Source organism: Moschus berezovskii, chromosome 10 (assembly GCF_049115385.1).
Source record: "Moschus berezovskii isolate FMDL1 chromosome 10, NW_MosBer_1.0, whole genome shotgun sequence".
In the NCBI taxonomy this organism is placed as follows: Eukaryota; Metazoa; Chordata; class Mammalia; order Artiodactyla; family Moschidae; genus Moschus; species Moschus berezovskii.
This window is the reverse complement of record NC_142469.1, coordinates 43828139-43841320: the sequence shown is the minus strand read 5'-3', so window position 1 is coordinate 43841320 and position 13182 is coordinate 43828139. Positions and strand designations below refer to the sequence as shown.

Sequence of the window (13182 nt, the reverse complement as noted above, 5' to 3'; positions counted from 1 at the left end):
TAGTAACAATAAAATTGAGTCTTTAATTGGGGTTGGCCTTCTTTGATTCCTTTTGCTCTATGAGCTATGTTGACTAGGCTAAATGTATACTTTTGAATCTTGGTTACACATCAGAATCACTGAGTAGCTTCAAAAAAACACAGGTTTTGAGCCCTCATCTGGACAGCCCGATTATTGCTTTATGGTTGGGACCAGGAATTGGTTTGGTTTTCAAATCTCCTTGCTGAGTTTAATGAACAGGTGGAGCTGAGAACTATCAAGCTGGATAATACAGTAGAAAGTTTCCAGTTTCTGGAAGCTGCCCAAGGATCCAAGCTCAGCCTCACGCTGTCCTTATCACTGAGTGACTGACAATGACTCCTTTCACCGGTTACCTTGCTGGCAACACTTCTGGTCTGAGCAATGAGCTCTCGGATCCTTTGGATGCTGGCGGAAACGTTGCTTGCAGGCCGCTTCTGTTCTACCGTACGAAGCTGATCCAGGAGCTGAGGGACAACCTCTGTCAGGTTTCCAACTGTGGTTAATAAAAATGAATCATTTGAATAGATATCTCAGTAGTTAAGTCTACTTCAGCAATCAGGTGAAGAGACAACAAATGCATGGTTACTTCTGGTAGAACTATAAGAAACTATATTTAACTCTAAAAAATTAATAGTTAAGTCCAAAGCATAATCAGTTTCTATCCTGCGATGTTTACAATACATGCTGCTGCTGCTAAGTCGCTTCAGTCGTGTCCGACTCTGTGCGACCCCATGGACGGCAGCCGACCAGGCTCCGCTGTCCCTGGGATTCTCCAGGCAAGAACACTGGAGTGGGAATTGTATGCAGAGTAAGCTGACATACAATGTACATTTCTAAAGGGCGGGACCCATGACAAATACACAGATGTTTCACTAAAGAGCACAAGTTCTGCTTACATTTCTAAAGATATAACAGGTCAAAAGAAATGCTGGGCAAGGTGGGGTGGGGTAAGGTTTTTTCTAAGATGCCTTTTCATACATCACAGTGCCACTGCAGTGGTCCCAGCAGAAGCAGAGCCTGATGGAAGAAATAAGGGAGCGCGCCTGGAAAAGTGGCAGTTGTGCCAAGGTTGGGGGTTGGGGAGTCATGATCTATGATCCTAGACAAAGGTGATAGTATGAGCAGACCATATTGATTTTTAAGGTTACTTTCTTTTTGTGTGTGTGGGGGGGAACGGGGGAGGAGGGGATATATAATTTACACAGAGAAAAGAGCACAAATCACGAGGATACAACTTGATGGAAAAAAATCCAAAACAGAGAATGGCACAGCTTTCTTAAAAGTTTCATGGACTGAAGCAGTGGTTCTCAATGTGTGGTCCTCAGACCAGCAATATGGGGATGGGGCCCAGGTGGTTCTGATGCACACTCGTGTTTGAGAACCACTGGAGTAGAAAACAAATACCTTTGGGCAAACTCCTAGCTAAGGGCAGGGCATGGTCACTGAGCATGAGCAGCTGAGCAAAAGCAAGCCTCTTCCTGGAGCCAAATTAAACTCAGATTCAGGAGAACAGGGCTTCCCTGGAGGCTCAGCTGGTAAAGAATCCACCTGTAATGCGGGAGACCTGGGTTTGATCTCTGGGTTGGGAAGATTCCCCTGGAGAAGGGAAAGGTTACCCACTCCAGTATTATGGCCTGGAAAAATCCATGGACTGTACAGTCAATGGGGTTGTAAAGAGTCAGACACGACTGAGCTACATTCATTTTCATACTTCAGGAGAATATTTCAGTGAGGACCTAGGAAACATCTCTTTGCTGTACTTAGGAAACAAACTGCTTTTCCAACAAAAGGAAAGAAATTAGGTAAATAATTAGCTACTATCAATTTAGTGTGTTTATTAATACAGAGGTAAATGTATGTTATTTGGATCACTGACCACAAGAGCCATACTATAAAATGACTATTGTTATATATAGTATAATAGTCTTTAACATTAAAGGCAGTAGAGTACATTAAAAGCATTACATTAAATGTTGGTTATGAAAATGTGTACAAAACAGGGTTTCTCTCCCCTCAATTCTCTCAGAGAAATGCAGCCACTTTAGAGTCTTTATGAACTCTCATATTACAATATGCTTTTTTTTGAACTTTCATATTAAAATATGCTTTTTTATTTACTTGTTTTGTATGGCAACCCACTCCAGTATTCTTGCCTGGACAGAGGAGCCTGGTGGGCTATAGTCCATGGGGTCACAAAGAGTCAGATATGACTGAGCGACTAAGCACATAAGCTAACTTCTACAACATTCTAATCTAAAACTCAAATGAAAAAAAAAAACTGCTTCTTAACAAAAGATATGCAGGGTTTAATGACCAGTCCCTCAATTGGATGCAAGTTGTGAAGTTGCTAGGTGATACCTGCATCTCTGGCAGAGTCCACGGCAGTGTTGTAAGCAGAAGAGTCAAAACTTTGAAGATTCTGTGACCAGTTGGTTAGATTGCTAGCCATCGGGGCGGTTGCCTCCTGGACTCCCATTGTGGTCTTGTTAGCTTCTGCAGTGATCAGCTGGGACTGGCCTAGGCGCTGCTGAGCATCACCTTCACGCAGGGCACAAGGACATTTATTTTGCAAAGAAGTAGGGCCTTTGATGGGATCATGAATACTCATTTAATCACTGGGACGCAACAGACCTCAAATTCAGGGTTTTCAGTCAAACTGAGACCTTTACATGTATGTTAATCATGATGTAAGTTAGGTGCATAAGAATCCTGTAAACAGTATTGACAAGTGAGATTGAAAGACTCTAAAGTCTCAATAAAATCATGTAGTTCATTTAAAACATTTCCAAATTAGAGGTAATTTTTTTTTAAAGAGTAATATTACTTCAGGTTAGAGACCTGGTGTGAAAACTATATAAAATGTGCATGAGCTACTAACTCATAAAATGTTTGCCTGAAATTCACTGTAAATATCACTTTCATCTCTGTAGGACACCTTCTGCCATAAAAATGATGCAGACATAAATTGGTAAGGAAAGGTATTTTTGAATAAGAAAAGTACTTTTCAAAAGAGATCTATAGTGCAATTTTTAAGTCATATATTTAAAATTAAAAACAAGTTTACAACAAAACGTTTGTTTCCTTGATAAAGAAATTATAACAGATTTCTCTTGTTTTTTCTCTTTTGTTATCTATATTTTCTAATTTTCTACAATGGGCATGCATTACTTCTGTAATAAAAACAATTAAAAATCTCTCAGGTGAGGTTTAGCATTTTTTTTTTTTTTTTTTAAACCAGAGAAACATTTAACTCAACCTCTCATGCTCTGAACTCTTGACAGTGTGGCTTTGAATCCTGGGTCATCGTCTTTGTGTTGCTGTACCTTTCCGAGCAAGCTCCCCAAACTTGACAAGCCTTGGGGTTCACATCAGCCTAAAAGCAATACTTTCCCACATGAGATGATGTTTGTAAAATGCAGCCCAGGGCTTAGCATGCAGTAGCTCTGATGATGCCGATGAGACCCATCCGGTCAGGGCTTTGGTGTCCTGTGGTACTGCCGCTGGATTTGCTCCATGTAGTGAAATACCACATCCAGCAGTAATGTGCTCACTTTCACTATGCCAGGAAAGGCACATCTGCTTCCCATCACATCTTTCTGAGATACCCCGCAGTTTCAGATTAGGCAACATGAGTGCTCTTGCTTCCCTCTCTGGCTAGGTGGTCTCTGCTTGCACTATGAGAAAGACATGCCATGTAACAGAGAGCCGCTGTTTATTGCTGGGGCCAGAGAAACCCAGTAACCAAATTAGGGCTTATTTGTTAATGAAAAAGGATGTTCACAAGAAAGTAGGTTACCCAACAGTATAAACAACCTGATCTCATTCTCACACACACACACACACACGACTGGAGGAAAATGCTCTTAAATTTAATTGTCATCCCTAGATGATGTAGCTACAGCTTTTATTATCTTCCAGGACTTTTGTGTATATGTGTGTGTGTGTGAGAGAGAGAGATAAACGAAGTTTCTTTTGTCATCAGAAAGCAATATTATTTATAAAAAGATTAATAAGCAGGGAATCACTTACTCTTTCTTCAGAGGTTTACCTTAATATTAGTGAACAAACGAATGAGCTTAAGTTTTGTTTGAGATTCTCACCTCTCTCTGCGGCTTGTAGTCTTTTAATGGCATCATTTAATCTGTTTTTGAGAGCACTCTTCCTTGCTAGGGCTCCACCCACGCGCCTGCTGGTGTCCACCACTGCCTCATCACTGCCTGTGGAGAAGCCAAAAGAAGTACAAGTAGGGCAAAGATGCCGGGGGTGGGGGTGGGGTGGGGTGTGTGGTGAAATCTCTGTTTCAATGAAAAAAATTCTGGTTTGTACCATGGAAATGAAGTGAAGTGAAAGTTGTTCAGTCATGTCTGATTCTTTGTGACTCCATGCACTACATAGTCCATGGAATTCTCCAGGCTAGGATACTCGAGTGGGTTGCCTATTTCTTCTCCAGTGGATCTTCCCAGCCCAGGAATCGAACTGGGGTCACCTGCATTGCAGGTGGATTCTTTACCAACTAAGCTATTAGGGAAGCCCCTTGTGCAAAGGAGTCGTCCGCAATAGTGGCACTTCAGTTAAGAGGTAAAGGACTGCAGAAAGCCTGTAACACTGCTTGGGAGTGATATAGGATGTCATAAAGTAACTCATAAAGGGTACAGAGATAATGGCTAATTTTTTTAATTGAAAAATATAGTACTGCTGTGACTAATAACACCTAGTAGCACAACTGATTCGGAGAAGGCAATGGCAAGCCACTCCAGTACTCTTGCCTAGAAAATCGCATGGACAGGGGAGCCTGGTGGGCTGCAGTCCATGGGGTCGCTACTAGTCGGACATGACTGAGCGACTTCACTTTCGCTTTTCACTTTCACACATTGGAGAAGGAAATGGCAACCCACTCCAGTGTTCTTGCCTGGAGAATCCCAGGGACGGGGGAGCCTGGTTGGCTGCCGTCTATGGGGTCACACAGAGTCGGACACGACTGAAGTGACTTAGCAGCAGCAGCACAACTGATTAAGAGCGGACTGGTTAGATAAGAATAGTTCTTTTTTCTTACTTGTTTTAATAAAATTTTAATTGATACACAACACGCATCTAGAAAATGGTACACAATTACAAGTGCATGGCTTGATGAATTTTCCCAAACTGAATGCTAAATATAAACAATACCTAGGGCAACAAAAAAGCATTGTTAGCCCTTTACAGTTTCCTGGGACCTCTATGCTTACCCAAAGGTAGTCCTACCTCTGTTCCTTAGCTGTGTCTATTTTTAAGCTTTATTCAAAAGAAATCATAGAATATTATGATTTTTTATATCTTTTGTATCACTGTCTTAATTTCTGTACAGTTAAAAGTCTTGAGTAGTTTAAATCTTTCAACTGTTTTTTTATTCTTTAAGACTGTGCTGGTTATTCTTGCTTCCCCTATCCATGCCCATTTCCAAAGAAATTCTAGAAATATCCCATATATGTATATACAGTTCTGGTACTTTAATTGCAATTATATTAAATCTACAGATATATTCTGGCAGAAACTCTTATTTTTACAAATTCAAATCTTCCACTTAATGTAAGTTATTACATAAAAACTATATTTATATATACAATGTTAATATATATATAAATAATACATTACTCTCATAAATAAACAATTGCATTCCTTTCACATGCTAGCCAAGGTAATGCTCAAAATGCTTCAAGCTAGGCTTCAACAGTACGTGAACCAAGAACTTCTATATGTACAAGCTGGATTTAGAAAAGACAGAGGAACCAGAGATCAAATTGCCAACATCCACTGGATCATATAAAAAGCAAGAGAGTTCCAGAAAAACATCTACTTCTTCTTCATTGACTATGCTAAAGCCTCTGACTGTGTAGATAGATCACAACAAACTGTGGTAAAATTCTTTAAGAGATGGGAATACCACACCACCTTACCTGCCACCTAACATGTATGCAGGCCAAGAAGCAACAGTTAGAACCAGACAAGGAACAAAGGACTGGTTCAAAATTGGAAAAGGAGTATGTCAGGCTGTATATTGTCACCCTGCTTATTTAACTTATATGCAGAGTACCTCATGAGAAACATTGGGCTGAATGAAGCACAAGCTGGAATCAAGATCGCTGGAAGAAATATTAATAACCTCAGATGTGCAGATGACACCATCCTTATGGCAGAAAGTCAAGAGGAACTAGAGAGCCACTTGATGAAGGCAAAAGAGGAGAGTGAAAAAGCTTGCTTAAAATTCAACATTCAGAAAACTAAGATCATGGCATCCGATCCCATTGCTTCATGGCAAATAGCTGGGGAAACAATGGAAACAGTGACAGACTATTTTCTTGGTATTCAAAATCACTGTGGATGGTAACTGTAGCCATGAAATTAAAAGATGTTTGCTCCTTGGAAGAAAAGCTATGACAAACCTAGACAGCATATTAAAAAGAGAGACATTACTTTGTTGACAAAGGTCCGTATAGTCAAAGCTATGATTGTTCCGGTAGTCATTATGGATGTGAGAGTTGGACCACAAAGAAGGCTGAGTGCTGAAGAACTGATGCTTTTGAACTGTGATATTGGAGAAGACTCTTGAGATTCCCTTGGATTGCAAGGAGCTCAAACTAGCCAATCCTAAGGGAAATCAACCTTGAATATTCATTAGAAGGACAGATGCTGAAGCAGAAGCGCCAATACTCTGGCCACCTGTTTCAAAGAGCCAACTCACTGGAAAAGACCCTGATGCTGGGAAAGATTGAAGGCAGAAGGAGAAGGAGATGACAGAGGACGAAATGGTTGTATGCCCTTACCAACTCAATGGACATGAGTTTGAGCAAACTCTGGGAGATGATGAACGACAGGGAAACATGGCCTGCTGCTTTGCAACCACGGGGTTGCAAAGAGTCAGACATGACTGAGCAACTGAACAAAAACATATATAAATAATACAGTTTATAGAGTTTTTAATATAATAAAAACTTTCATTTAATGGAAGTTTTTATTATATAAAAATGTATATGTACTTTTATATATTAAATATATATAAATATAATACAGTTTTATTTATTCTTCCTTAGATCTAAATTCTCATTTTGATCTCTATTTATATCATCTTTTAATTTCTTCAGTAGTGTACTATAGTTTGATGTGTATGTAAAGATCTTAGCATCTTTCATCAGATTTATTCCTAGGTATTTTATGTTACGGCAAACAGTGTTATTTTAAAAGTTAGTTTCTAATTGTTTTACACAGAATTAACCTAGGTACTTACACAATGGATTGATAATGTGGGGCATCCTTATCTTATTTCCAGTTCTAATGGGGAAGCTTTCAATATTTCAGTATGAATATATGTTTGATGAATATTATTATATTCTTCCTTGTTAGATTCCTTCTATTCCTAGTTTGCTATGAGTTTTTTTAAAACATGAGTGGGTACTGAATTTTGTTAAATGATCTTCCTGCACATAGTGAGATAAGCATATGCGTGGTCTCTTATGTTTCGTAAATGTGGTGAACTGCTACTGTTTTAAATGTTAAAATATTGAAATTATGGAATAAACCTAACTTGATCATGTATTACCAATTTTATGTATGCTAGATTTGATTGGCTAATTTTTTTATAGGATTTTCACATCTTTGTTCCTGAGAGAATTTGGCTTATATTTTTCCTTGTTTATAATGTCCTTAGGATTTGATGTCTAAATTTTGTTGACTTCATGGAAAAACAGAGTATTTCCAATTTTTCTACTTTCTGGAAGAAATTATATACTATGGAGTTATTTCTTCAAGTGTTTTGGAGAACTCACTACTGGAGCCATTTGAGCCTTGAGATTTTCTCATGGGAGGACTTAATTACTGATTAGATTTATTATACATATGCACATACATACAGTTTTCCAGATTACATACATCAGATTTTCCATTCATTCTAGTACCTGTTTTGATTATAAGTCTTTTCCTTGAAAAATTATTCTCGAAAATGTGCTTGTAGCATAGATCTTAACTGGGGCTATCTTGGCACAAATATAAACAAGTCACGATGTAAAATCTCGTCACCTAAACTGAAGGATCAACTTCCCAAGAACTGTTTCGTGCTTTGTTTACTTCCAAAGCATCAAGAAATGTATGTTTCTTGACAGATAAGTAATTTCTTCACTTCCCATTCTTCTTTTCCTTCTCTCTAATGGGCTTACAGATATAAACTCTCTGAAGGTATACTGTCTCTTTTCAATTATACAGTATTGGTGTGCTTGGTTTTATTGTACAGTTATTTTTTTTCCCATACATGTGTGTAACAGGTATATATAGGTGATGCTTAGTTGATTCTGTCAATGTACTTGTACCAAGTACAACATAACTAAAGTACAAGCGCTTCTTTCTTGTTTCCTCTGGTTAGTGTCAATAATTCCCCAGAATGCAAGGAGGGTCTTAAACATCTTTTGTAGTTGTTTTGCACCTTCTCTCCTTTTAGTTTTAACTTTTTAATATTGTGATACAAGCAGTCTATTCACTCTTTCTTTTGGTCTGCTATTGCAAAAAACACTGGCTGATATACTGAGGCTAAATATATTTAACTATATTTGGAGTCTGATAAAAATAGAAGAAAGAAAATCTATTTGGGGCTGGATGTTTAAAAGAAGAAATGCTTCATAAAAAGTCTGTCCTATTTGGAACTTACTGTCTTACATAAACATTTTCCATTTTACAAATGACTTCAGTAGAAGATTTTTAAAAAGAGTAGCTTCCTGAGTTTATTACAGATTGCTATTTGACATTGATAATGAAGAAAAGGAAACCTGGTAAATAAAGATTACTGATCACTGGAACTCATTTGGAAATGAATTAACAGTAATCTGAAATTACAATATAACTCAAGAGATGAATATGATTTAATTTGAAAATGTGAATTTATATTATAAACACTCATATTTTCTAAAGGGAAGCAAGTTCTGAGCCATACAGTCCTAAGTTCCCATAAGTGTCTCTTTTGCAAATAAACATATGAAGGGATTTAACCAAACAAGATCGTGAAATAGGTGACCAAATCTGCAAAATGTTCAGAAACCAAACCAAGAGACTAATCTGCACATAAAACATGCAACTTTGAAGAGATAACATTATTAGAATACAAAAACTGCTTTCACGAGGTTCAACAACTAAATAACGACAAGACTGAGAAAATACATTGCAAATTATCAAGGAGAATAAAATACTTTGTTACTGCATCACAAAGACCCACATATTCTGGTCTTCACAAACAAAAGCAATACACAGATATGACAACATTTATCCAAAAATATTTTACTACTGATATTCTAATTCTTTACTGTTAATATTCTAATTCTTTTCTAAAGAGCATGTGTAAGACTAGACTTGTATAATAAATTAATTAGAATGAAGAAACAGCATTTTTAATGCCTTTGTTTACCCAGAAAAAATAATAGTTGTTTTACTTAATTAAATAGTTAAACAGTCTGCATATAAAAATAAATGCATTTATTTTCTCTGGAAAAAAAAAAAAGAGAAAAATGAACATTTAGACTTGGGATTAATTACTTTGAAAAAATCACATGAAATCTTCAGTTTCAAACTTGGTCTTTGTTTTTAGGTGGCAGAAGTTAGCTAGATAATGGATTTCCGACCTCATTAGTCAATGCTCGAATATCCTTAGGAATGAGCTCATTACCCCAGAAATGAGTAAGTTTTAGTAAACATTTTCAGTTTGTTTTTAAGAGTAACTAAACAAGATTCAAAGCTAACTAAAATCATTTCACTTTTGTTTTTTCTTCCCTCTCCCAATCTTAGACGTGCTTGATTTAGCAGATGCAGGCCTCAGCCTTTGGAAGTGCTTCTTTCCATGTGGTCATTAGGATTGTCCTAAATGCAGCAACTGGGTAGAACACAAACTACAAAAAAGTGCAAAAAAACAGAGGGCTCTGCGGTGCCCTGTCCTCCTGACTCACTGCTGACCATCTCTTCGTGGTAAAATTTGAGTATTTATTTTTATTTCTTTATTTGGCAGCACCAGGTCTTTGTTGCAGCATCAGGATCTTTTAGTTGCGGCACGTGGGATCTAGTCCCCAGACCAGGGAGCAAACCCGCCTCCCTTCCCCCAGCACTGGGGTACAGTCTTAGCCACTGGACCACCAGAGAAGACCCCCTTCATGGTAAAGTTTTAAAGGGCCTCTGAATTCTTCAAGAAAGGTTACATTATGTGTGATATAATTTTAGGGTGAAGCGTATTTTATGGTAATAACTCCCTGAAAATTGGTATTTATAGCAAGTTTCTACTAATTAGCCTTTTTGATTAGCAAGAATATCTATTATATGTTGGATAACTATATGTTTCCATGTAATTTTACTACATGGAAATTTTTTAAAACCACAATTTATTTAAAAATATCTAATAGCTGCTTTTTTTATACCTTGACTATGAGCAGAAACTATTAAGGCAATATTCAAATGAAACAATTTCTTTTTTCTGTTTCTAGAATTTTGAAACCTCTGTTTACATGCAGAAACACTGTGTGAAAGGAGGGAAGCAGCTACAAATCAGAAGGCAGACAGGAAAGTGAAGATATTTACTAGAATCTGCCCTTGCTTGCAGCTCTCTGGCTTGATTGAGGAGGTTCTCGCTCTCATCTTTATGGTAAATGATCTGCGTATCAATCCCACTCACAGCCTACAAAGGAATCGGAGAGAGAAAGTAAGAATGACAGCAAAAGAAATCAAATTTTCATTGTTCTAGGATTTAAATGCTTTACACTTTATCTGCTAAACACCAAACAAAATTCATACAGCTTCATTTTCATGAAATTAAGGTCAAATGTAAACACGAGAAAATAATATCCTTGATATTTACAAGATAAATGGTTTTTGAAGAAAATTCAGTGAACTCAGAATAGTGCCTGGCCAAGGCTCCACCAAAGTGCTTGTCACGAAGAAGCTGTGGAATAAACAATGTTTTGAGGTGAGGAAATCTGGATACATGCATAAAGTATCTTCTTTAGTGGCGTGCTGCAGTCCACGTGTCACAAAGAGTTGGACACGACTGAGCAACTGAACAACAACAATCTTCTATATCAGCAGGAACTAGTCTTCGATATTTTTTATTCAGGGACTTTGGTTTAAAAAAGCTTATGTTAAAGGAACTGGCATTCACTGACTGGAGTATGACACATCTTGAAGAACCTGTACTACTGAAGCATTCATAACATAAATAAAATGGTCTTTTCTCAGTTCTGCTGCTCTTTCTGCCATTTGTGTTATATTGGAAGCTCAAGAGATGACATTAGGAAACAAAGTCATAAGCCAGGAAAAGGCAACATATGGATATAAAAATGAATGTTAAAATAAGGGAATACTCACGTCATAAATTCTATCAGTGATATTCAATGCCTGTTCTGCTGTTTCATTGGCTTCACTAACATAATTGGCAATATTTTCATAGACATTTGAAGCATCCAAAGCCTTCTGTACCAGTCCATTCATATCTGAACTGTGCAAATTCCTGTTAATGAACAAACCTGGCATTATTGCCCCTTTTTACCTCCCTGGGAAATAGGGCCATTTTTAGAGTCTGATTAGAATACTTCCAGGACTATAGGCACTTCCTTTTCGTTTTTTTAAAGTTACCTGGCTGGGCAGTGTTCAACCACGCGCCCCCTCCTCACCCCTCACTGCCCGCCCTCCCACCTCGTGGCCTTTCCTAGGGGCACATCGTCTTCCCATTCCCCTGCTTTTAGTTCTTTCAAGACTTCACCTTGTTTTGGCTCCTTGGCAATTGCCTGCCTGGCAGCAGCCTCAAGGAAAAGAAATGCTGATTTTAAAACAGCATCTGCACCTCTTCAAGCAAGAGCTTGTTTATGTGGTGGCGTCAGGCAGAGCAATGAACCCACATTCATCCCCACCTACTGCTTACCCGAATCAGCACTGTTATTCCCTTCCTGTCAAAGAAAGTAAGGCTCTCAGAGAGGGTGCATAACCTCAGCATGGTGTTATTAATAAATATTAGCTGGTTTCACTCTATTTATTCAATCTTCTTTCTTTCTTTTATACAACAGATCACATATTTCTTGAAGAAGGGTTATAATATGTATTGAGCATCACATGCAGATATGGGGTCAGCCCCATTCCATAGACTATATCTCTACATCTTACCACACCTGTGAAGTTGACATTGTTATTCCTTTCCCATAAAAGTTGCTGAGGCTCTGAGGAAGGGTGCACAACTTGCCCAGGGCAAACATGGTTCAGGTCTGTCTCATTGCTGAGGCCTAGGTACTCCCCTTAAGTGCACAGCCCTGCCTCACAATCACCCTGATCCTTATACCACTTTCTCTGCCTTTGTCTCCTCTGACTCCTGTAAGGTTCCTCTAATATTTACTGATACCCATCATGCACTGGGGGGCTTCCCTGGTAGCTCAGCTGGTAAAGGATCTGCCTATAATGCAGAAGACTCTGGTTCAATTCCTGGGTCAGGAAGTTCCCTTGGAGAAGGGATAGGCTACCTACTCCAGTATTCCTGGGCTTCCCTGGTGGCTCAGATGGTAAAGAATCTACCTGCAAAGAGGGAGACCTGGGTTCGATTCCTGGGTTGAAGATCTCCTGGAGGAGGACATGGCAACCCACTGCGGTATTCTTGCCTGGAGAATCCTCATGGACAGAGGGACCTGGAGGGCTACAGTCCATGGGGTCACAAAGAGTTGGACAGGACTGAGCGACTAAGCACAGCACAGCACATCATGCACTAGACACCCCCATGCAGAGGTTGATAACAATATGTGCCTCAAAGGATTGAAGTGAGGTCCAACCGGGATAAAATATGTTCAGTGCTTGGTACCATGCCTGGCATCTAGCGAATCTCAGGGCTTACTATTACACTTAAACTATTTCCTAAATGGAAATGTCAAACTGTATGGGTATCCACATAGTAATTCATATTACTGACAAACTCTTCCTCTATACTCTGAACTCCACCCTCACTTCCGCAACCCATCCTAAACCCTTTGTCTCAATTTTATTCAGTCTTCAACCCACCAGTTCCAACCTTTCCCCTCCAACTCTGGATACAGATGACTAGTATCACTTTATTCATCAGCAACTTCTCAGAAGAGTCACTGTGACGGGATCTACACGACATTATAGATCCTACACTGGCCCCTCTCT

The 13182-nt window shown here is 38.7% G+C and overlaps 1 protein-coding gene across 3 annotated transcripts in view; it reads right to left on the bottom strand.

The window, feature by feature from the left end:
* Window positions 1-13182, bottom strand: part of LAMA4 (laminin subunit alpha 4) — a 141670-nt gene that overhangs the window by 37055 nt on the left and 91433 nt on the right. For all 3 annotated transcript variants that reach the window (XM_055432776.2, XM_055432775.2, XM_055432777.2), the window contains 5 exons: window positions 11383-11524; window positions 10600-10696; window positions 4122-4238; window positions 2380-2559; window positions 375-514 (listed from right to left, as the gene is read on the bottom strand). In XM_055432776.2, coding sequence (XP_055288751.2) covers window positions 375-514; window positions 2380-2559; window positions 4122-4238; window positions 10600-10696; window positions 11383-11524 — 676 coding nt within the window. The remainder of the gene's footprint in view (window positions 1-374; window positions 515-2379; window positions 2560-4121; window positions 4239-10599; window positions 10697-11382; window positions 11525-13182) is intronic.